Raw genomic sequence first — 21,754 nt, 5'->3', positions numbered from 1 at the left:
TGTTAAAGGGGTGTTACTGTATTACATTTCGCAACAATCCAACAAGCTTTTAATGTGCCATTAACTTTTCAGAGACTTGCGGTCACAGTGGGAAGGTGTGCATGCCTCACTCTCTTGTTAATTTCCCTGAGCGCTGTTCTCACCCATGCGGAGGTGGGTCACGCTGCGGTTTCCCAGGATCATGATGAATTTGGCCTCCTCGGTTCCCCACTGCTCTTCACCAGCTGCATACAGGTCCTACGCAGAGGGAAGAAAGGAATGTTGACAACTTAAACAATAATAAAAAAGGGATTAAGTAACGGCATGGTACTATTTTGTAATATATTGAAATAAGGCCATTCAAGTGTCATCTATTGCTCAATATCCATAAAAAGGTCAGCGATATCTAGAAGTCTTTCCGTTTTTTAATTAAAGCCATACATTGTCAGCATTCCTAATCATGCTACACTTTTCCACTAATCATGAATGTAAATTCTCACTTGTGCATCTTGCTCCACCAAGTCTGCATCCACGACTCCTGACTCATCTCTGGTCCCCTGAAACCAGATTCACACACTCATAAGGTCCGATTGTAAAGGATTATGGATACGCCAATGGTCTTAATTTCAACTCCTCAGTACACTGACCTGCAGTAAAACAACCAGCATCTTCTTAAAGTGACCTGAAGTGTCACCGATCACATCCTCCTCAATGTCTCCTCCATAGGCTGAGGAAAAAGATATTCAAATGTTTAAGGAAATTAAATAATACTACATTTATTGAGAACACTGTATTCTTTAACACGCCATACCATCTTTGTATGCCTCAACCATGCCATGTATCTGATTGTTGTTCCTGGATGCCATCACTTCAATAAGGCATCTCTCATTGGTTCCAGCTCCCTTAAGGTAGAGTAGTATTAAGTGAAATGTGGAGAATTTTATTTTCATTAAATGTTGTCAAAGATTGATTAAGAATCTTAATTATGTCTTACTTTGATTGCATCATGGATTTCTTTGGCATCATGGTGGGCTGATGTCCTCATCAGACTGACTATGAGACGCTCAAATTTGCCCGTCAGCTCATACTTCAGATCCTCAATCAGGTCCTGATGAGAAAGCAGAAACAATGTGAGTTGTAGCCACAATTTAACCTGAATGAACGAAATGAGGATTTGTAGTCTTGCACCTTTCCAAAGCTGCATTTGTATGCTTCAATAACTTCCTGCCTCTGTGCATTGCTTCTCGAGGTGACCAGGTCCAATATGGCGTCTTTATCACTGCCTGAAGAACACAGAGCAACATTTTCAACAACCTCAGTCACATTAACGTATTACTGATAGCATCACTGTCAAGTCTAGAGCGTTAAAGTATTTCAATGATCATTCATCCTATGCAGGTGATGAAAGATTTCGCCACTGTGGTCAAAAAGATTATGCAGGACCGGAGCACTCACCGATGCCTTTCATGGCATTGTAAAGGGTCTCAGCGTCAGCAGCTGGATCAAAGTCCGGAGCATCTGTTATTGTGCCTCTGAACACCTGTAAGAGACAATATTAGAGGAGCGGCTTTTCACATGGGGACAACTCAAGAACAAAAAATACTCAGACATCTAAAGTCTTTTATTGCAAGCAGATTTTAAGTGATTTAAGTAAACTAATTATATTATTATCATTATTATTATTGTTATTATTATTATTATTATTATTATTACTAATGATATACATTGGCTTAACTAGTTGATTGACCATCCTTACAGATTGCAATACAGGAAATATCTTAACATCTTTTGGTTGGATATTAAAGTAGTACTGTAAGTTTAATGCTAGTTATCCCATTGTCACATAAAAAGCCCACTTAACAACGATGATGTGCATGGTACATGTACAACCTCTAAAGCAGTATGTTAGCATCATCAATTTAAACATGTTAGCATGCTCTCGTTAGCAATAGCATTAAGCTCAAAACAGCAGTGTCTTAAAGAGCTTCTAGTGTGGCTGTAAACTATGTTGTGTGTTATGTGTATGTATATTACGGTACTGTCTTTTAGTACAAATTGACAATATGTCGAAACAGTTCTCACCCATAATATTAAAAATAACATATACCAGCATCTTTGAATATTTTTTTAAAAACCCAGTGTACCTTAAACTAGATTTCTTATAATCTTGGGATGTTCTCATCCAGTAAGTCCTACCTCTAGGTGTGTGTAGTACTGTTGTTGACATTGGGTAGCTAGGATTTGGCTAATGAGCTGAGTAGCCACAGCACAATGAAGTCTAAAAGTACCACCAACAACAATTGGGGCAAACAAAAAAAGACACCAAAAAATGAATATTTACAGCCCTCATTTAAAGCAGCCTGTTTGTTTTTCTTGGGAGAGTGTTTGCTAAACTGTTTTTGGGTATTTTTTTGCCACATATTTCTCCAGGGTTGGCTTGATTTCTCTGTATTGCAATAAACATTTGGTGTAAACTATCATGGTTTCCAAACACCAAAGCCAACATGTTTTTGTGATTCTCTGACTTATTCCTGGTAATCATCAAAATGATAGAATGAGGCAATGTGAGCATGTTAGCGTGCTGACTTTTACTTCAAAGCATCACTGTAACAGCCTTCTTGTATGGCTGTAATCTTGTTCTTTAGCAGAGTGATTATCAGCGCCTGCTGCTTGAGCCATTTGCTGCTTACGTCAACAGAACCAGCTTGAAAAGTTGAAATAAGGTTGGATTTGAACCCTCCCAAGGGTCAGAAGACTTCAACTCACATGACACTTTGGTTTTCTAACAGTGGGCTGACTTGACCCACAAGCAGTATGGGAAGTAGACTCTAGCAAAAGTGGCACTGACTAGAAAATAGGGAGAGGAGGTGATGCCAAGTGATTACAGCAGCTGACTTTCTGCGCCTGTCTCACTGCCAGCGGATCAGACTAAACCTTGCAGTGTGTGTGCGAGTGCATTTGTGTAAGGGTGGGGCGGTAGGTGTGTATCGTGCAGTGTGGGTTCAGGTTGCACACATGGTCACACCCTTTGCAGGGGTCTGTCCCCAAATACATACAAAATGCATGGGGTATTTTATTCACTTTAAAATCTCTTTCTGAGAACATTGTCACAAGTCAATGTTTAAAACAAAGACATTCATCAGTTCTATTGTGGCCGTGTCACACAAAAAAGCTCTGCCTTTCATATTGAAACTCAAACTGCAGCTGCTCCAGTGAAGATTACTGCATTGAGGCAGTCAGCCAAATTATGCTCTCCACCCTGCTGAGGGGCCACTGCACATGCTCAGATCGTCTGCTCCGCTACAGCAACCATCACTCCTCACGACAGCTGGAAAGCTGCACCCACATATCAACAGAACCACAAATAAAAGCCCCCAACAACAGGCCTATAACCAAAGTAATTGACTTTCTTTGGATTGGGAAAAGTGCAAATGTTTTATTTGGCTTAATGTCTTTCTAAGTACAGTAGGCGTTGCATGTTTCCTCTGTTGTTGAAACAACAGTTTTGCAGTGTTTAATTAGGAAGAGGTGTGTGTTTCACTTCAGGGAAAACCAGGACAACGGGGCACTGACTTACAAACAGGACAATACATTTGGATGCCTGCCTTTGATAATTCTACAAAGCTATTGTTTTTGACAGATGCTGTGAAGTGTGTCTCTCCACATGTAGCACTGACACCCTACACTACTGCCTTCGTAATGGGGAGGACACATGGTGACAGGTGGCAGGAAAATGACCTCTCTCTCTCTCTCTCTCTCTCTCTCTCTCTATCCACACACCTCATTGAAAGGTGCACAAAACCCTCCATGTTGCTCAGCAGTACGATACAATGAATATCTCACAGCACTTACATAATGCAAGATCAGAAGGGCCCGCTTACCATTTCTATATTTGGTCTTCTGTGTCCTCACTGGGCAGGAATCAATAGTTGTGTGGCCTAAAGAGAGAGGAAATGCTGATGAGAGGTTGGTTAGCAGCAAAACAAAGCCTCCATGTCTTAGTGAAGGTGTCCTTGTGTCAAAAAGAGACAGTATTCAAAATGATGACCCCCTCGTTTTCCTGATTAAATCTAATGAGGCAGGCTGTTCAGTCTACAGCCTGACAGTCCACATTTTACAGCAGTTCTGCAGAACAGCACAGGGAAAAGAACAGGGAGACACTTAAGACTTTAAATTCACCTAAAATGTCATGCTGCTGAACAGAATTTACATCATTTATTTTGGCAGGAAAGCTGTAGTGTCATATTTTCCATGCTGCCTAACCTATAATGCAACCTTTCATATACTGTACAAAGGCAGCACGTTGAAGCCCTGTTAAAAACTAGTTCACTCACTTAGGCCCACTATACAATTGAATTCAGCATTGTAGTGCAACACAACAAGCCACAATGAAGTCAAGATGAGAACTAGCTGAAAGGATAAATGTAGACTTTTAGCCTACTCATTTAGCTTGTCTAGAGACACAAGATAAAACTTCAGAAAAGCTTTTAAACGTCGTAGCCATACTGTTTAAGACAGGAGTGAAGCTCTCCAAAAATAGCATGCACAGTTTAACTTCTGGCAGAATCAAGGTCTGGGGGGGGGGGACTGGGCCGCTATTGAACCACACCCTGCACCCACCACACAGTTTTAACTTCTCAGGTTTTATACCTTACCATCTAGCCTGCTGTTTCTCAAACTTTAAACTTTGCTCTTTCACCAGAACAAATGCGTTGTCTCAGTAAACTGAAGTTACTAATCCCCTTGACTTAATTACAACGGTGTTGTTCATCTCTTGCGATCCTGCTTACTAATGTAACTGTCACATTTCCTAAGGGCCCATCGGCCAATTTCTACAGAGGAAGTTTATCTTCGGACAGAAAATGTGTCAAAGTGGTCACCTTTACTGTGCAGGAAGTCTGTAGTATCCGGTGAGAGTAGTCCGGTCTGGCTGTCTAGTAGCCTGTCCCTGCTCACCCCGGTCTTTCCGTCTGTGTGGATCCTCCTTCAGACTCAGATCGTCCCGTTACGTGTCCTCCGTGACGTAATGACTGCGGCGTCTCTGTAGCGCGTGTGGGAGAGACCCACAGCAATGTCTTACCGTAAAGCGAAAACTATTAAGATAGGTATTTGACCGGGGAACATTTAGTCCTAAATAGTTCAGGCGGTGCAATTATTTTTTTTTTTGCTTTTCAAATGTAAGCTTTTATCTCGCTAAAAAATATAAACTATCATGACTAGACTATGTTTACTGTCCTAGTTTGTCGGAATTTACACACGTGTGTCACATGACTGAAAGTTAAAATGTGAGGCTCTTTTTGCTGGCACTGATGTGAGAGTTTGTCTGTTCTATTTTAGTCGTGTCAGGCGTCTCTTCCAGTAAGAGGGGAGAGAAAGCAGTGCACTTCAGAGGAGGGGAGGCCATGTCAGCATTGTGGGCTAGAGTGTAAAAGTGAAAATATGAAACAAATTAAACACAGACTATAACTCACAGCTTCAAAGAGTGGTGGAACAAACACTGATACAAACTGGTTTCCTGATAAGACACTTACTTTTAACTGGAAGAATATTCTGTTTAGTTTCTGTGAAAGTACATTGCAGAGAGTATTTTTTAACCAATTCTTGCATTTTTGATGAAAGCCTACTATTGCAATTATTTCTTTGGGCTTCAGAAAGATGAGAGGAAGGATAACTTCTAGGAAGTAAAGAGTTTATAGACAGTCCAGAGCCAAAAATAGAAGAATGACTCAGTAGGCTACAGTTCACTCTGACTGGAGATATCTCATGCGTCACTTACTTAATGGGTAATTTGTGGTTACTATCAGTGTTCCCCTGACATGACCCTAGATTACTGTAAAAACACAAAGGACAGTTTTTGTTCAAGCCTCTATTCGAACAGTCTATTTCATTAACCCACTATGAATGAAATATGGTTATTTGTTCGCCTCCTTATTTTAATGTCTTCATTATGATAAGGCTTTATTGTTGTCCCACACTGTTCAGAGTGAGATGAAGACATATACATTACAGAGATTAAGGTGGGAGGCAACATATGAAGAGTGTTACATGTTGTATACTGACCTCTTGTGTTTTTTTAATGCATTGCACACTGATCAGAAGAACTTGACTTTACTGTAATCTCTGAACTCAGTAACATCCAATAGCTAATACGGTCACTATAATTAACAGAGAATGTCTATTCGATACTAAACCACTTTTTTTTCTCATATTTTAGGATTCAAACTAACAGGTTTAGATTGCATCCATAAGATCTCAGTCTTCTTGTTGGTTGTTGAACTCACACATTTATAGTGAAACTGATTAGTGATTGTTTATTTTTTCAAGGCATGTGAAGACTTAGTTTATTTATAACAGATTGATTATTTCTTTTTTTCCTCAACTGTTCCCCTGGGACTGTTCAATCCAATAAACTGGATGCAGTCCCTAAAATCTTTCCAAAAATGTTGTGAATTTAAATTATGGAATGAAAAATTATGAAAACAAAACATCAAACTAAGCAAGCACAAAAGCATTTTTGACATTCTGAATGGGATTTGCAGTTCACAGTTCTCACCCTTTGCCTTCGTTACAATAATGAACCCATTATGATCCAAACTGCTCTGGAAAGGCTACTTTGTGAGTCTGTCGAGTGGGAGGGTCACACAGGCCAGGCTTGTATATATCGCAGAAGAAATCATGTTTCCTTCATCAGAGTCAACAGCACAGATATTTTATGTTGTTTTCAGCACACAGGCACCTGTCCCTTGGTGTGGAACTGAAGGCAAGGTAAAGACATTTGTGTATCTATTAAGTTAAGATTTCTACGATGTCAAACTTAAATCTCTGACCTCTAACTTAGATCTGTGAAGTTTTATGCAATAATAAGAAATATTTACTTGTAACACTGCATTTGAGAAGTGTATTTAAATACATGACTGACAGCCATAAAAACACATGAACAAGTACATGAGTTCATCACGTGTGTAGTAGCTTGTGTTAAGATTAGCGTGACTCTATTCTCCCTCTGAAAACGCTATCTGCATGATTTAGATCTTTAGATATGAAGTCTGGGCTTCTGATACAGTCAAAGGTACTCCGAGCGTCCACATACGCTCGCCTCTTTCCGGCTGCAGAAGATGCCAGGAGGGATTAAGAGAGCTTAAATCCCCTGATTGCAGTAGTGAATGAGAAAGCTTTTCCTCTCAAAAAGTGTAGTTTGCAGACTGATGCATTCATGAGCCATGAAAGCCGCTTTGTCCTCCTGTGTGTCATTAACTCACAGGTCCTACAGGCACAAACCTCCAGGTAGAGAGGTCAACACATACAAGTTAACACACTCTTAGGACATACAGTTATGAAGTTATATTTAAAATCTCTACATACATACATTTTATCATGACAATCATGTTTCCTTTATGTTTGTCAGACATTGGGTGTTTTTTTTTTGGCGATTTTTTTTCACTTGATCCTTTCTTTCAAGGACATAATCCAAAACTAAATCTTGGATTATATTGAAGGCATATTCAGGAAAAGCCTTATTTAATAACTTCACATGCAATTCACCATGTGACAAGTTTCTATGCCCATTTTTGCTTGGAAAACAAAAAAGGGGGAAAAATGTGAAACAGATCCTGTTTGATGAAGGTTTTCTTTAGTTGTTTTCTCATTTATTTATTTTTCATCCCTGATGTATCAGATAGGAAATGTGTGGTTGTATTGCCAAATCACTTACCATATATCAACAGTATATAAACCTGTTCAGCCAAAGCTCTTTAACTCTTGTTTTATTTGCAGGAAGGAGGTGTTATCTCTCACATGACACTGCTCTGATAAGGTAAGAAAACTATTTATTTTACTCCCATAATGACAAGATATTGCATAAGATTGACCTGCACTCCTGCGACTTGTTCACGGAAGGGGCTGTGCGTGTACCTGAAGGTTGAGTAAAGTGCAATCGTGCAGTTGTTTTTGTGCTGTGGGCAGCGAGGAAAACTCCAGACGTCAGCACTCTCATATCAGGAGGATGATAAAGAAGAGAATTTATGAAAGCATAAAAATATAAGTGAATGAAGAATCCTATTTATCTCTTCTTAGCACAACGGTGAGACAGGAGATAACACAGCAGAGGTGAGTGATTTCAGTATAATTTCATCTTTGATTTCTTTGCTCTACACTTCATCACATGAGCATTTAAAAACACTGGATTTGTCCAACTTTGTATGGTTATTTGTTAACTTAATTTTCTAAATAAATAGTTTCTTGTGCCAGTGTAGTTCAGTAATATCAACAAATACTGTTCATTGATGAGAAACTGTTCTTCTGGAGTCGATCTGACAATTATTCACTGATCCGCCCTCTCTCCCTCACTCCTCACCCCTCACTCCTTATTTCTTACTACCATCAGCCTGCACTCCCACCTGTCACTTCCTGCATAATCTCTTCAGAAACATGCCGTGCGGTTTGGTGAAGTCTTTTCTTGGGAGCATATCTCAGAGGAAGCCCCTGGAGCCAGACGGGGAGCAGTCAACGTTTAACCGATGCCTGACCACTCTGGACCTGGTGGCCCTCGGTGTGGGGAGCACTTTGGGGGCCGGGGTCTACGTCTTATCCGGAGAGGTGGCCAGAGACACAGCCGGACCCAGCATCATCATATCATTCTTCATAGCGGCTCTGGCATCCATATTTGCCGGGTTATGTTATGCAGAGTTTGGGTCCCGGGTTCCTAAAACCGGCTCAGCATACCTGTACAGTTATGTGACTGTTGGGGAGCTGCTGGCTTTCATCACCGGGTGGAATCTGTTACTCTCCTACGTCATAGGTAAGTTTGAAACTGCATGGATTTTTTTTCATATATTTTCAATATCAATCAATAACCATTTCTGTTATTAAAGATACTGTGAGGAGTTTTTAGCTGGTTATAAAACAGATTAAATTAATACTGATGCCTCAGTAAACCTACAAAAGCAAAGCAGACCATCAGCTTAAATAGATAAATAAATATATAGGCCTACATATTATTTCTATATAGTTAATTCTAAGCTTGATCCAAAGGCTAATGGACTTGGTTGAAGTTCTTGAAGACGTTATACCTCTGCTCTGAAAGGCTTCTTCAGTTCTACACTAACTGGTGGACGGAGCTAGAAATGTTGATCAGTTGCATGCTTGTGATCGACCTTGACCTGGCCAACCATGACTGAGAACCTCCACAGATCTCTATATAGTTGATCTTCTGCTTGTAAACACTACCGTGGGGTAGGTGTAAAACAGTCAGAAACAGCCTGTTGTTTACATTTTCCTCATCAGCAAAGAAGCTCAGAAGCTTTAAATTAGTCAACTTCTCTTAGATTAATTTTGGAAAGAACATTGTGTCCTTGTATCCCATACTTGTACTAAAATATTGATTTCAATTCAATTCCTGTCTTATTAGTTGTCGTGTTGATTTTGTTTTTCTTTGACAAATGTATTACTTTGTAACATGCTTTCTCACATGGAACACTAAAAACCCATAAATGATCAACCATCAACATGGGAGTCTTTAGTGACCTTTACCTGCTGGAGAAACAGATTCTAAAAATGACTAATTTAACAGTGAAAGACTAGGTTGACAGTTTAGATGGAATTTTTTTCCTCTAAAATAGTATGTTTAAGGTTTTTTTCCTACACCTTGATAGCACATACAATCCCATAAAACAAGGTTGTGGCACAACAGAATCATAAAGTATGATAGTGGCAAGGACGGAAACAACATTTCTGTATTTTTTGTTTATGGCTACAGTAAAGTGGTGACTCATGCTGATAAGGTTATTGCCTCTTTCTCTCACTATCTCCTCAGGGACATCTAGTGTTGCACTGGCATGGAGTGGGACCTTTGACGATCTCATAGGGGGCGTCATATCCAAATTCTTTGAAGAAAATGCACCCATGGGCCTCACTGGCCTGGCTCCTTACCCGGATGTGTTTGCTGCTGTTCTGGTGCTTCTTCTGTCAGGTAAAACTTTTGAAAATGGTTTTATATGGTGGCAGTATTGCATGTAAAAACATTTTCCAATCACACTGTTTTCTGTGTAGGTGTTCTGGCTTTTGGAGTTAAAGAGTCAACAACAATCAACAAGATTTTCACAGTAATCAACATCCTAGTGCTGGTGTTTGTGACCATCTCTGGATTCATCAAGGGTGACATCACCAACTGGTACATCAGTGAGGAGGCTCTGATTAACGCCACCGCAGAACTCAAGTAATGAGTAATACGATCTTGTCTGTGTGGAGTAGCCTGTCTCACACAAATGAAGTAACATGTGTAAAGAATGATGATAATGCTCTCTCCTCTCTGCAGAAACCTGAGCACCACTGCCAATGTGACGAGTGTGTATGGAGAAGGGGGATTTTTCCCTTATGGATTTGGTGGAACACTGGCTGGAGCTGCAACGTGTTTCTATGCCTTTGTTGGATTTGACTGCATCGCAACAACAGGTCAGAAAACCACTTGAAAACGTTATGAAGTTTGCCAAGTAGAAATTGTACAAATTGAAAGAAATATATACTTTCATTATTCACCAATAATCAAGCTTTTGTCAAGTATTAGAAATCTACGGAAGCCCATAGGCAGACATTTATCAATACAGTTAATACATTTTCCCATGACAATTTGAAACGCTACATGTCAGAGTTACACATTGCTGCTTTAAAGTCTGATGGTGATGATGATGATGATGATGATGATGATGATGATGACGATGATGATGATGAATGTCATGAGAAGCTCCTGAAATCCTCCCTACTTATGTATGTGATTTTGTCTAACTACAACTTCAGTATTCAACCTTCAAGCTTAACTGGCAAGAAGCCTGGTATGATACAGTAGCCTGACCCTCTGTTTGACGTTTAAGTTGCAACTTGTGTTTGTTCACTCTTATCCAGAAGACACAAAAGTCCTTTGAAGGGTGCTATCTTAATCAGAACACTGATTTAATGAAGTGTTTCTCACTTTTCTACTTAACTAATCAAATAATTAAAAACTTCTATAACTGCTGTATGAAAATGTTTCGCTAGGGATTGTTGTGCCCCCCCCCCAAAAAAAGCGTAATAAATACAATAAGTACAATGAACTTTCCCTTCTTTTTTCATAGGTGAGGAGGTGAAGAACCCTCAGAAGTCTGTCCCTATTGGTATTGTGGCCTCTCTTCTGATCTGTTTCGTGGCCTACTTTGCTGTGTCTGCTGCTCTCACATTGATGATGCCATACTACATGCTCAGTGAAAAGAGCCCCCTGCCAGTGGCCTTTGAGTATGTGGGCTGGGGTCCTGCCAGATATGTTGTGGCTGTTGGATCTCTGTGTGCTCTGTCCACCAGGTATGAAACAACACATGGGATTATTCCCAGCTAATTTTTGTGATCAACTACTTTTTTTTGTGCCATCATGAGTTAGAAATGTGTAAATATGAGAGAATTGTCTCAGTAAATACATATTACAGTAAATATTTATGAGTCCATTGGCTACTCAGAATGAATAGAAGTAACTTTATGAGGTCAAATCTTATATTTATACTTTTTTAAAAATAAGATTTATTTTTGGGCTTTCTGTGCCTTTCTTGGAGAGAAAAGGACAGTGGATAGATTTGGAAATTGGAGAGAGAGAGAGAGAGAGAGAGAGAGTTGGAATGGAGCCACAGGTCGGAGTCAAGCCCAGCTGCCTGCTTCGAGGACTACAGCCTCTGTGCATGGGGAAAATTAATTACTCGGCCACCGGCACCCCAAACATAATTTTTTTTATACCTATAATTGTAACAATATTCACAATGGCTTTTGTGGCACCAATTAGTAAATGTTAGCATGCTATCACAAAACATAGCATGCTATGGTAAACATTAATCTTTCTCAACATTATGCTTGTCCTTGCTGTGCTAGTAAAGCTACAATGTGTCAGAGTACAGACAAGCTGCACTCTCCACACTCTATATTTCATAATAGTTTTATCCACAGGCTCATATCTGAATGTTAACAGCTTAAGATAAGATGATCACCTCCTTTGTTTCAGTCTTTTACATTAGTTAATGCAAAGGCTTTACCCAAGCTTGAAAGATTTTTAAAAAACCTTGTGAAACAAACAAACCCCAAAAGGCAGCGCTGTCTGCTAGAAAATGATTCTACTTCTTGTGTACATAGATTGCCATGACTTGTGAGTATGAAGTAGTTTATTCACAATTAAGAGCAGTTAGGAGACTTCACTTAGCAGAAGGAAACTCTTCTTCCTTTCACTAGCCATTACATTGGTGAAATATGTATAAAAGATTGTTCAAATCAAAAATTTAAAAGAAATACATTCATTTACGTAATTTTATTTAACAGGTCAGGAATCCAACAGGCCATCAATCAGCACAACAAAAACGCGTTTGTGTTTTCTCAGATTAGACTGCAGTCCGAGTCAGATGCAGATTTTATCATCAGTCCAGAGCTGTGGCCTAGTAAAGAGAGAATTACATTTTATGTTTCAAGGATTACAGTCTGTCGGTCTCTAAATTAAATATATAATGGTGTTGGCTTGATACTAAAAGAATGAATGTGGCTTTACAGACTGTATTTGCATTTTTCTCCTCAGCTTGCTGGGTTCAATGTTCCCAATGCCCCGAGTGTTGTTCGCCATGGCAAGAGATGGCCTGCTTTTCACACCCCTGACCAAAGTCACCGCCAAGGGCAGTCCTGCTATAGCTACCATTTCATCAGGAGTCGTTGCGGGTACAGAAGCTCCAGCTGTTCACATGCTTCTATGTACATGCATGCTGTAAGGTTTATAGAAATAAAGTAATTCTTTCTTTCTGTTTGTCATCTTCAGCCATCATGGCTCTGCTGTTTGACCTGGAAGCTTTGGTGGAAATGATGTCCATCGGGACTTTGTTTGCTTACACACTTGTTGCCATATGCATCTTAATACTCAGGTAGGCTGCTTTATCCATTTTCACTGACACAAAGCTTTAACGACTTGAACAAAAACTAAATTCATGTTGTAATTAATTTTGTATTCAAGGTACCAAGAGAGTCAATCTGACTCAGAGTGCGACCTGAAGATCATAGAATCAGAGAAGTTCAACATCCTGAAGCCTCCATCCTCCCCGAATTCATCCACCTCAAAAACAGTCACACTTTTGACTGTTTTCTCGGGTATAAACAGCTAACATTACTGAGGCACTTGTTAGATTTCAGTCTCATGTGCTTGTAATTTTTCCTTGACCACCAACAATTGACTTTTCCTTTTCTGCAGTTGCATGTGTGGTTGCACTGTGTGTCACCCTGACCCAAGCCTTGGACGCTCTGTCTCGTTTGGAAGGATGGAGTGTGGCCATCGTCTGCATCCTCGCGCTCATCCTGCTGGTCAACACTTTCATCATCTGGAGGCAGCCACAAAATCCAACAAAGGCTACTTTTATGGTTAGGATATATCAGTTGGGATTTCAAAAGATTAGACCCACATTTTGTCTTTAAGAGCTAATAGACATCAATATCTTTTTCTTTTCACAGGTGCCCTTACTCCCTGCATTGCCTGTGGTTAGCACACTCATCAATGTATACCTGATGGTCCAGTTAGGAGCAGACACATGGTTACGATATGCTATTTGGATGTTAGTGGGTAAGGCCGTGTTTCTGACTGAAAGATTCAGAGTCCTTGTAAGGAGTTTGTTTCTGAATGATCTCCTTGTTTTTCTTTCCAGGGTTAGTCATCTATTTCGGCTACGGTCTACGTCACAGCGTCCAGAGGAAGCGTATCAGGGCCGACCACATGAACATTGAAACTGTCAGCGAAAAAACAGACACAAAGGTCATTAAAGAGGAAAGATTCTGAGCTCTGAAAAAGATTGAGATGTTACAGTGAGTTACAGCTTTAGGTGTTTAACTACTGTTTGAAATGTACCAGTGCTGATCTGCTTCTGCACATGTTCAGTGATGAATGGGAAAAACATGGACACATGGGCCACTTTCTCAGCTTTTGTTCCACATTGACACTTTATGACACGTTGATGGACTTTATATCTTTTCTACATATTCTTACTGTAAACATTGAAATGATAGCAGACGTATTTTGTACCTGTTCCTGTGATGCTGTCCTGGAGCCTGAAAATCTTCTATCAGAGCACTTGGTATCACCTGTATTAAAGGGCTCAGACTCTTTCCTGTTGATAACTGTTTTATGACATCTCAATGACAAGTGTAAGATTTGAATATCCATTGTAAAATGAGGAATTATTGTAATTTTGTACAATTCTAACAAAGTGTGATTATGATAACAACAGTTGTTTTTTCTGTATGTCAAAATATAGAGTTTAGTATTTACAGTGTAGATAGAGAAATGTCATACTTTGCTCTGTTTTAACTTGAACTTTGTTAATAAGTTGTTTGATCAATGTAAATACAGAGACTGTACATGTTTTCTAATTATACTATATATTGTAAATATTTTCCCTAATTAAAAAGGCTACTACTTTCTGGATGTTTTGAGAGGCGTCTTATTCAAAAATGTTCAAGTTTCATTTGTAATCTTGGATAAAGTTGCTCGGAGTTCACTGAGAACAAAAGGACCTTTCACAGCAGCTTATCTGTCATGCTCAAAACTGTGTCTTTCAAGGCACTCGAAAGAAAAGATTTACATTGTTCTTCCTGGGAAAAAGTCTGAAAAAGTTAACCAAACCTGCATACATGTACCTGTCCTTTTTGTCCCATATTATTCCATCAGGAATAATCTGTTATTTATATATATATATATATATATATATATATATATATATATATATATATATATATATATATATGTCAAGAAGTGAAGGCTAGTCCATTTAAAAAGAAAGTCAACATTGTAGATTCTTACCAAGTGGATTTATATAAAAGAAAAGAAAAATAAACTATTTTAAGTTGTTGGATGTTCACATTATGTTTGCACAGATTTGTTTGATACAAAAGTTGATGTTCATGTCAGTCTCTAACAGGGCAAAGAGGCTGTTTGAATCAGCACATGAAAATTAAGAATATTTAATATTCAATATTTTATATGTTTATATGTTTCATATATTTATATGTATTGATAAATCTCCAAAGGGAAGTCAAAAGTTAGATTACCAGTAAATAAAGCATTTTTAATGCATGACCTTCTTCATTTTATGTTCATATAAAGCTGCTCAGGATTGTGATTGGCTTGACCTGAGGGCAGTCAGTCAGTTAGTGAGCGACAGAAGGTTTATTGGGCACCAAATGCCTGTAGTAACAATGCCACAGGCTTCGTCTGGGCTGCATGGTGTTCCTTTCGGGACCAGACTCACGCTGCAAGCACACTCCCAGTCCAGCAGCTAAGCAAACATGGCTGTGTGATTCCACATGGAGAGGCCTTCATGTCTGGACCCTCATTGGTCCGGACAGGTTTGAAAGCCTCCATTGAGCCAGTCTGGAGGAATTTGAGGTACTAATGCCACTCACTGAGGAGGAATTTGTGGTAAACAGCTGACCGCTCACTTGGCAAGCTCTGCCCCTAACTCTTCTCTCTCTTTCTTTGCCTCTTACTGGTTTCTGCAGTTTCTTCTCTGTGCATGAACGTACAATCCCCAAACTGCTGTAATACTCCAGTGATTTATCCTTCCATTTGTGAACATGTTTGGGTCACAGTGGAGGCTGTTGTTGAGCGCTCTCCTTATTTGTGGCCTAATCTTCGAGTTAGGTAAGTGATTTTATTCACTTGCTGAGCAGTTCTGTGAACAAGTGTTCCTAGAATTACTAAAATGTCTTGTTGGCATAATGCATGAAACAGCTTAGACTAGAAGTCAGCATTTGATGGAAATGATCACAAAGCAATATTGGTGTAATCCATTCTTAAGAACATTCTCATGTTCCTTCTTGTGTTCCTTCTTTAACTTGTCAAAGCAGTAAACATTTAACCATATCTCTATTTGTAATAATCTATGTGTCATCGTGTGCTCTGTACACTGTGTAGCTTACTGTCAAAAAGATGCCCAGCAAAAGCAGACCACTCCAGGGAGGAGGCCAAAGCAAAACAAACCCAAACTCGGGAAATCCACAGATAAAGGACCAAGAGCAGCAACAGGCAAACCTAAGATCAAAGCTTCTCCTGCAGCCCCAGCACAGACTGTACTCACACAGGTACTGACCACAATAATATTTGATATGTTACAGGATATGTTGCAGGAATATTCATCCCTGCACTTAAGACTCCACTGACTATCTCTCCAAAATTAAATCCTCCTTATCTTCAAACACTAAAGAATCACTCACTCTGGTCAGTCAATACTGTAGCTTTTATTGCCCCACTCAAAAGATAAGCATGCAAACCAAGCACTTCTCCATTGGCTTATCAACCACTCTTGATCTGTTAGCAATGACCCCATAAAAAATAATTAAAAGTACAGATAAGACAGGCCTTTGAGCTACTTTAATATCTATGGCTGTCACTTCTCAAGAATTGTATTCAACACTAAACCCTTCTATCTCTCGTCTCTTCTTGTTTTTGTAAGATTATACTGAAAATATTAGGCTAGAAATGTCTCCCTTCATTAAGACAATTGCCATACGTTAATGGAATGAAGCGTCTACCAGAATTTGACCATTTTCTTTCTATTTGCCTTTCTTTTCTCATTAAAATCATTTCTTCCATAAAAACCTCTACCAGCTGTCTTCATGCTGTTTCAACAAAGTTACTGCAAGAGCTGTTGATAGGAAAGTAAATGAGCATTCTCTATATCATTAGCTCTCCTCCAATATTTATAAAATGTTGTAGTTAGACCCAGAATGACAACTTCTGTGACACTGTTAGATGAACATAAAAATACAAATATTTAAAACAAGTTTACGACTACAGGTAGTTCAAACAGAGATTACAGTTAATGAATTATACATTCAATGAACTAGGTGTCAGCTTTGTACTGTGGGTCACTGCTAATACAGTTAGAAACCCTCTCCAAGAAGACAGTAAGGAGCACAACTATAGGGTCATAATAAAAAGTCAAGCTATGGAACATCAGGTGGGCGCTGTAGTCGTTTCAGTAAATGTTTGACTTTTGTTTAACCCTTTTCTTAGTCAGCAATACTAAGGCAACCATGTAATCTATTAGTCTGACAACACAGACCCCCATGGCTTCAAGTTTAGACATACACATATTATATTTCAGTAAACTCTTCTCCATGTTTACCATATTATCAACTCTTACTTTTACCTGAAATTCCACCTGCAAAAAACTCAGCTAAATATATTTGGTATCGATGCACTTCCTCTATCTCTCTACACCTCATTATTCATCTCATACCTCCTCTCAACAGAAGGCTGAATTACTCCAAGTGACAGGCAATAAAATTAATTCAGATTTGGTATGGTTAAGTAACTACAACTGTGTGGCGACAAATTACTTTAATTGAATAACACATGCCATAACACTGGGGCTTTGAAAGCATTATAAATTCCAGCTACAATTATACAATGTAACACATAAGTTTATTATGTAATGGACATTGGATTTATTTGTTTCCTTATTTAAGATAACATTTTTTAACTCATCACTTCCCTCCTAAATAAGATCCAACAGAAAGTGCTTGAACTTAAAATATAAAAAACAATCTGCTGCTTCCATCCTCTTTTGTTATCACACGCACAACTTAATGTGACGCAGTAGCTCAGTCTGTAGGGACTTGGGTTGCAGGGAGTCGACGGTTCAAGTCCCAGTGCTGACCAAATCTGAAAATTGGTCTGGTAGCTGGAGAGGTGCCAGTTCACTCAACTGAGCACTGCCGAGGTGGCCTTGAGCAAGGCAATGATTTTTTCTATACACAACTGCATAATCATGTGTCTGATGTTTTAAGGTGCTAAACAGAGGGAAGTTTAAGAGGGTCGGAGAGACCATCAGTGTGCAGTCAGGAGACACTCTGGAGCTGAGGTGCAGAGGCAAACCTGTGCAGTGGAGCGTCCCCTCGTACCTGGAGGAGGATGATGATGGACGGCTAAGGTAAACTCCACGGTCTATTGATCTTTATAATACGTACAATCTTGTTGGAAAGTCAATATGTTATATGTTCTTTGAAACTTTCCTGCTTTGGCTCTGCAGAATTGTCCAACAGGAGAGATATGGTGTCCTGACTTTAGTCAACACTACTGGTGCAGACACAGGGGAGTACACATGTTTTCCTATGTACTGTGAAGACACAGACTGCAGGAAGGAGTACCAAAAAGCCATCAAAGTCTTTGTCTTCTTTCCTGGTACAGTGAACACATTTTATTGCTGCTTACACACACACTTCTCAGAATCACAAGTTTTATATTCCCATAAGCTTGATAGAAAGCCTTTTTACATTCAGTTATCTTATCATCAATCTGCCATATCTTCTCCCTGTGCCAATCAGACCCACATGAACTGTTTGTTCCTTCATCTGATTACTACGAGGTGATTCAGCTGAGATCTAACTGGCCAACGGTCCTCCCCTGCCAGGTGACATCACCTGAGGCTAAAGTAACTCTGCACAGGGAGTTTCCACCAGCGGAGGTGGCAGTGGATGGAACGGAGATCTCCTTTAATGTGAGGAAAGGCATGACCATTCATCGACCTCGGCCTTATCACGCAGGAGCCTTGTTCTGTGTTGCCAGTCTGGGCAACTTGAGGCAGAGCTCCACCAAATACATGCTTATTTATGTCAACTGTGAGTGCCTCCAATAAGTTATCCTATCGTTGTCTTCTATTATTTTGCGTCAAAGCCTCTCTTGGCATTAGACATAAACCAGCACCATATAGTTATAGAGGATCAAACCATTTAGAGACTGCAGTCTGCCCATCTTACATGCAGTGAAAAGTTACTATTCTGGATGACAACTGAGTAAAATAGCATTTTTTTTCCCCCCACGAGTATAACAGTCAAACAGACCAACCATTTGTAGGCTCAGAACATCTACATTGTAATCATAGCAAAGCTTACTCTTTGACATTCACTACAAATCCTTTCAAGTCCAAGGTTTTCAAGCTACCTGTAAAAACAACTAAACAATAATACTTACAGCTGCTAAAAGTTGAACTGGTTGTTGTTTCTTTATGCACTACTGGCATTCATTTCTCTCAAGTCGAGAGGGATGACTTTCTAGTCATTTTAATATTGCATTTAAATATTTGACATTAACACTTTTCTAGGTCAATCTTCAACCATTTTTATACAGTTTCAGTTTCCCTGAGCACTTAAACTTAAACTAACTATTCGACCTCATTCAGCACTTCTATTTTAAGATGCTAATTCAGTTTCATTTAGGACTAGGAGTTAGACTGCAACCACATCTTCCACTTTCAACAGAAAAATCAAAAGCAATTTATTTCCCGGGAAGATAGCCTTTTGGTTGCACTTTTGTTACACACAATTTTATAGACTTTGCAAAATATATATTTATTAAAAACTGCTCTAGATGTGACACTTTGTGTTATCAGTGTTGGTTGGTCTACCACTTAAATACTCGAAGAGGGCAGTAGTCCATACCTCCTTCATATGCATACTTTAAATTGCACAAGAAAAAAAGAGTCACTTTGAAATTATTAAAAAGTATAATTCACCTGTAATCTCTATTTCAGATCCCATGGCTCCTCCTGCTCCAGTGATCCAGGCCTCATCAGGGTCGGTGGGTGTGGGGGACAATTTGCAGGTCAGCTGCTCTGTGATTGGAGAGCAGGACGTGGGCGTTGAATTCGCCTGGGAATACCCAGGACAACAGGTCAGACTCTTTGGAAGAGTGAATGAACAGTTTAACTGGTGTACATCCTCTGACAATAGTGAATTTGTCACTCACTCTGGTCAGTCAATACTGTAGCTTTATTTGTGACTCAATTGCCCCACTCAAAAGACGAGCATGCAAAACAAACACTTTCTATTGGCTTATCAACCACTCTTGATCTGTTAGCAATGACTCCATAAAAAATAATTAAAAGTACAGATAAGACAGGCCTTTGAGCTACTTTAATATCTATGGCTGTCACTTCTCAAGAATTGTATTCAACACTAAACCCTTCTATCTCTCGTCTCTTCTTAACAGAGATACAATACAAGAGAAACAACAATAGTGAGCTTTAAGTGTTAGCCAAGAACAAAAATTCAAGAGAAATGGGGGAGCATGGTGTATGATATTTCTGGATTTTACGCTTTGTTTTTTGTAAGATTATACTGAAAATATTAGGCTAGAAATGTCTCCCTTCATTAAGACAATTGCCATACGTTAATGGAATGAAGTGTCTACCAGAATTTGACCATTTTCTTTCTATTTGCCTTTCTTTTCTCATTAAAATCATTTCTTCCATTAAAAACCTCTACCAGCTGTCTTCATGCTGTTTCAACAAAGTTACTGCAAGAGCTGTTGATAGGAAAGTAAATGAGCATTCTCTATATCATTAGCTCTCCTCCAATATTTATAAAATGTTGTAGTTAGACCCAGAATGACAACTTCTGTGACACTGTTAGATGAACATAAAAATACAAATATTTAAAACAAGCTTACGACTACAGGTAGTTCAAACAGAGATTACAGTTAATGAATTATACATTCAATGAACTAGGTGTCAGCTTTGTACTGTGGGTCACTGCTAATACAGTTAGAAACCCTCTCCAAGAAGACAGTAAGGAGCACAACTATAGGGTCATAATAAAAAGTCAAGCTATGGAGCATCAGGTGGGCGCTGTAGTCGTTTCAGTAAATGTTTGACTTTTGTTTAACCCTTTTCTTAGTCAGCAATACTAAGGCAACCATGTAATCTATTAGTCTGACAACACAGACCCCCATGGCTTCAAGTTTAGACATACACATATTATATTTCAGTAAACTCTTCTCCATGTTTACCATATTATCAACTCTTACTTTTACCTGAAATTCCACCTGCAAAAAACTCAGCTAAATATATTTGGTATCGATGCACTTCCTCTATCTCTCTACACCTCATTATTCATCTCATACCTCCTCTCAACAGAAGGCTGAATTACTCCAAGTGACAGGCAATAAAATTAATTCAGATTTGGTATGGTTAAGTAACTATAACTGTGTGGCGACAAATTACTTTAATTGAATAACACATGCCATAACACTGGGGCTTTGAAAACATTATTTGTCTTTTAAGTTGGTTTGTTTGTATTTTACAACCTATGAACTGCTGAGGATCCAGGCCTATAATTATTTATCAATGACTCAACATAAAAGCTCAACATCGCTCGTGCTGTATATGATTCTTGTTTTTAATTGAACCAAACTCCTGTGCTGGTTGCAGATTGGGAGGCCTCTGTACACACAGGAGAGCATCAGTCCAGTGGCTGGAGGATCGGCCCGACAGCAGTTTAAGTCTGTCCTCCTAGTGGATGAGGCGAGGGACGTGGACGAGGGAACGTACACCTGTACCGCCCAGAACCTGCAAGGAGCTAAATCAGTGTCCACCACAGTTAAAGTGGTCCCAAAGGTCAAACCTAAGAAACCACTAACCAACAAAACTAAATGATAATACTGAGGGGAAATAAGGAGTTAGGTGGGGTGGGGGGTCAGGTGCAATAGCTTGCATTGTCGCCGTATTAAACAGCATGTTATGAGTGACAGTTACAGAACCTATCTTCTGTCAGTCTGAGTCATGGAAACATAAAATGATAATAGAGATTCTGTTGTGTAGATGAATGTATCTTAAGTAATGTGCATCAAGCTTATGTATTATATGTTTTTTATAGGATAGTTCTTGCTTTTTCTAATGATTTCTTTTTGTGCCAGACCCTGCCAAAGATGTTGATGTAGACAATAAAAATACAATAAAACAAA

The 21,754-nt window shown here is 39.2% G+C and overlaps 3 protein-coding genes across 7 annotated transcripts in view; 2 read left to right on the top strand and 1 right to left on the bottom strand.

Annotated features, from left to right (window-relative positions):
* The window catches only part of anxa6 (annexin A6), a 165,893-nt gene extending 160,708 nt beyond the window's left edge, over positions 1-5,185 (bottom strand). For all 3 annotated transcript variants that reach the window (XR_009674699.1, XM_061048723.1, XM_061048724.1), the window contains exons 1-9: positions 4,860-5,185; positions 3,861-3,917; positions 1,435-1,519; positions 1,168-1,262; positions 974-1,087; positions 791-881; positions 627-706; positions 480-536; positions 144-237 (exon numbers count right to left, since the gene is read on the bottom strand). Coding sequence is in view for 2 of the 3 variants with exons in the window: in XM_061048723.1 (XP_060904706.1) it covers positions 144-237; positions 480-536; positions 627-706; positions 791-881; positions 974-1,087; positions 1,168-1,262; positions 1,435-1,519; positions 3,861-3,863 (619 nt within the window). In the remaining variant the exon portion in view is untranslated. The remainder of the gene's footprint in view (positions 1-143; positions 238-479; positions 537-626; positions 707-790; positions 882-973; positions 1,088-1,167; positions 1,263-1,434; positions 1,520-3,860; positions 3,918-4,859) is intronic.
* Positions 5,186-7,895: 2,710 nt separating this feature from the next.
* On the top strand, positions 7,896-14,433 carry LOC132982297 (cationic amino acid transporter 2-like). Of its 2 annotated transcripts, none has more exons than XM_061048704.1 (12): positions 7,896-8,085; positions 8,403-8,776; positions 9,791-9,946; positions 10,027-10,192; positions 10,292-10,428; positions 11,085-11,307; positions 12,554-12,690; positions 12,788-12,890; positions 12,980-13,113; positions 13,214-13,380; positions 13,471-13,579; positions 13,662-14,433. In XM_061048704.1, exons 2-12 carry the CDS (start codon positions 8,407-8,409, stop codon positions 13,790-13,792), a joined length of 1,833 nt encoding a protein of 610 aa, XP_060904687.1. In that variant the 5' UTR covers positions 7,896-8,085; positions 8,403-8,406; the 3' UTR covers positions 13,793-14,433. The 2 variants fall into 2 exon arrangements, with proteins under 2 accessions (XP_060904687.1, XP_060904686.1); XM_061048703.1 differs by having other exon boundaries at positions 8,363-8,776.
* A 783-nt stretch (positions 14,434-15,216) lies between these two features.
* Positions 15,217-21,754, top strand: LOC132982298 (platelet-derived growth factor receptor-like protein). Of its 2 annotated transcripts, none has more exons than XM_061048705.1 (8): positions 15,217-15,430; positions 15,601-15,652; positions 15,926-16,092; positions 17,803-17,945; positions 18,045-18,196; positions 18,340-18,633; positions 19,545-19,684; positions 21,222-21,754. In XM_061048705.1, exons 1-8 carry the CDS (start codon positions 15,404-15,406, stop codon positions 21,444-21,446), a joined length of 1,200 nt encoding a protein of 399 aa, XP_060904688.1. In that variant the 5' UTR covers positions 15,217-15,403; the 3' UTR covers positions 21,447-21,754. The 2 variants fall into 2 exon arrangements, with proteins under 2 accessions (XP_060904688.1, XP_060904689.1); XM_061048706.1 differs by having other exon boundaries at positions 15,218-15,397; positions 15,511-15,652.

This window comes from Labrus mixtus, chromosome 10 (genome assembly GCF_963584025.1).
Source record: "Labrus mixtus chromosome 10, fLabMix1.1, whole genome shotgun sequence".
NCBI classification, from domain to species: domain Eukaryota; kingdom Metazoa; phylum Chordata; class Actinopteri; order Labriformes; family Labridae; genus Labrus; species Labrus mixtus.
The sequence above is the reverse complement of the archived record's forward strand: the minus strand, read 5'-3'. Positions and strand labels throughout refer to the sequence as shown.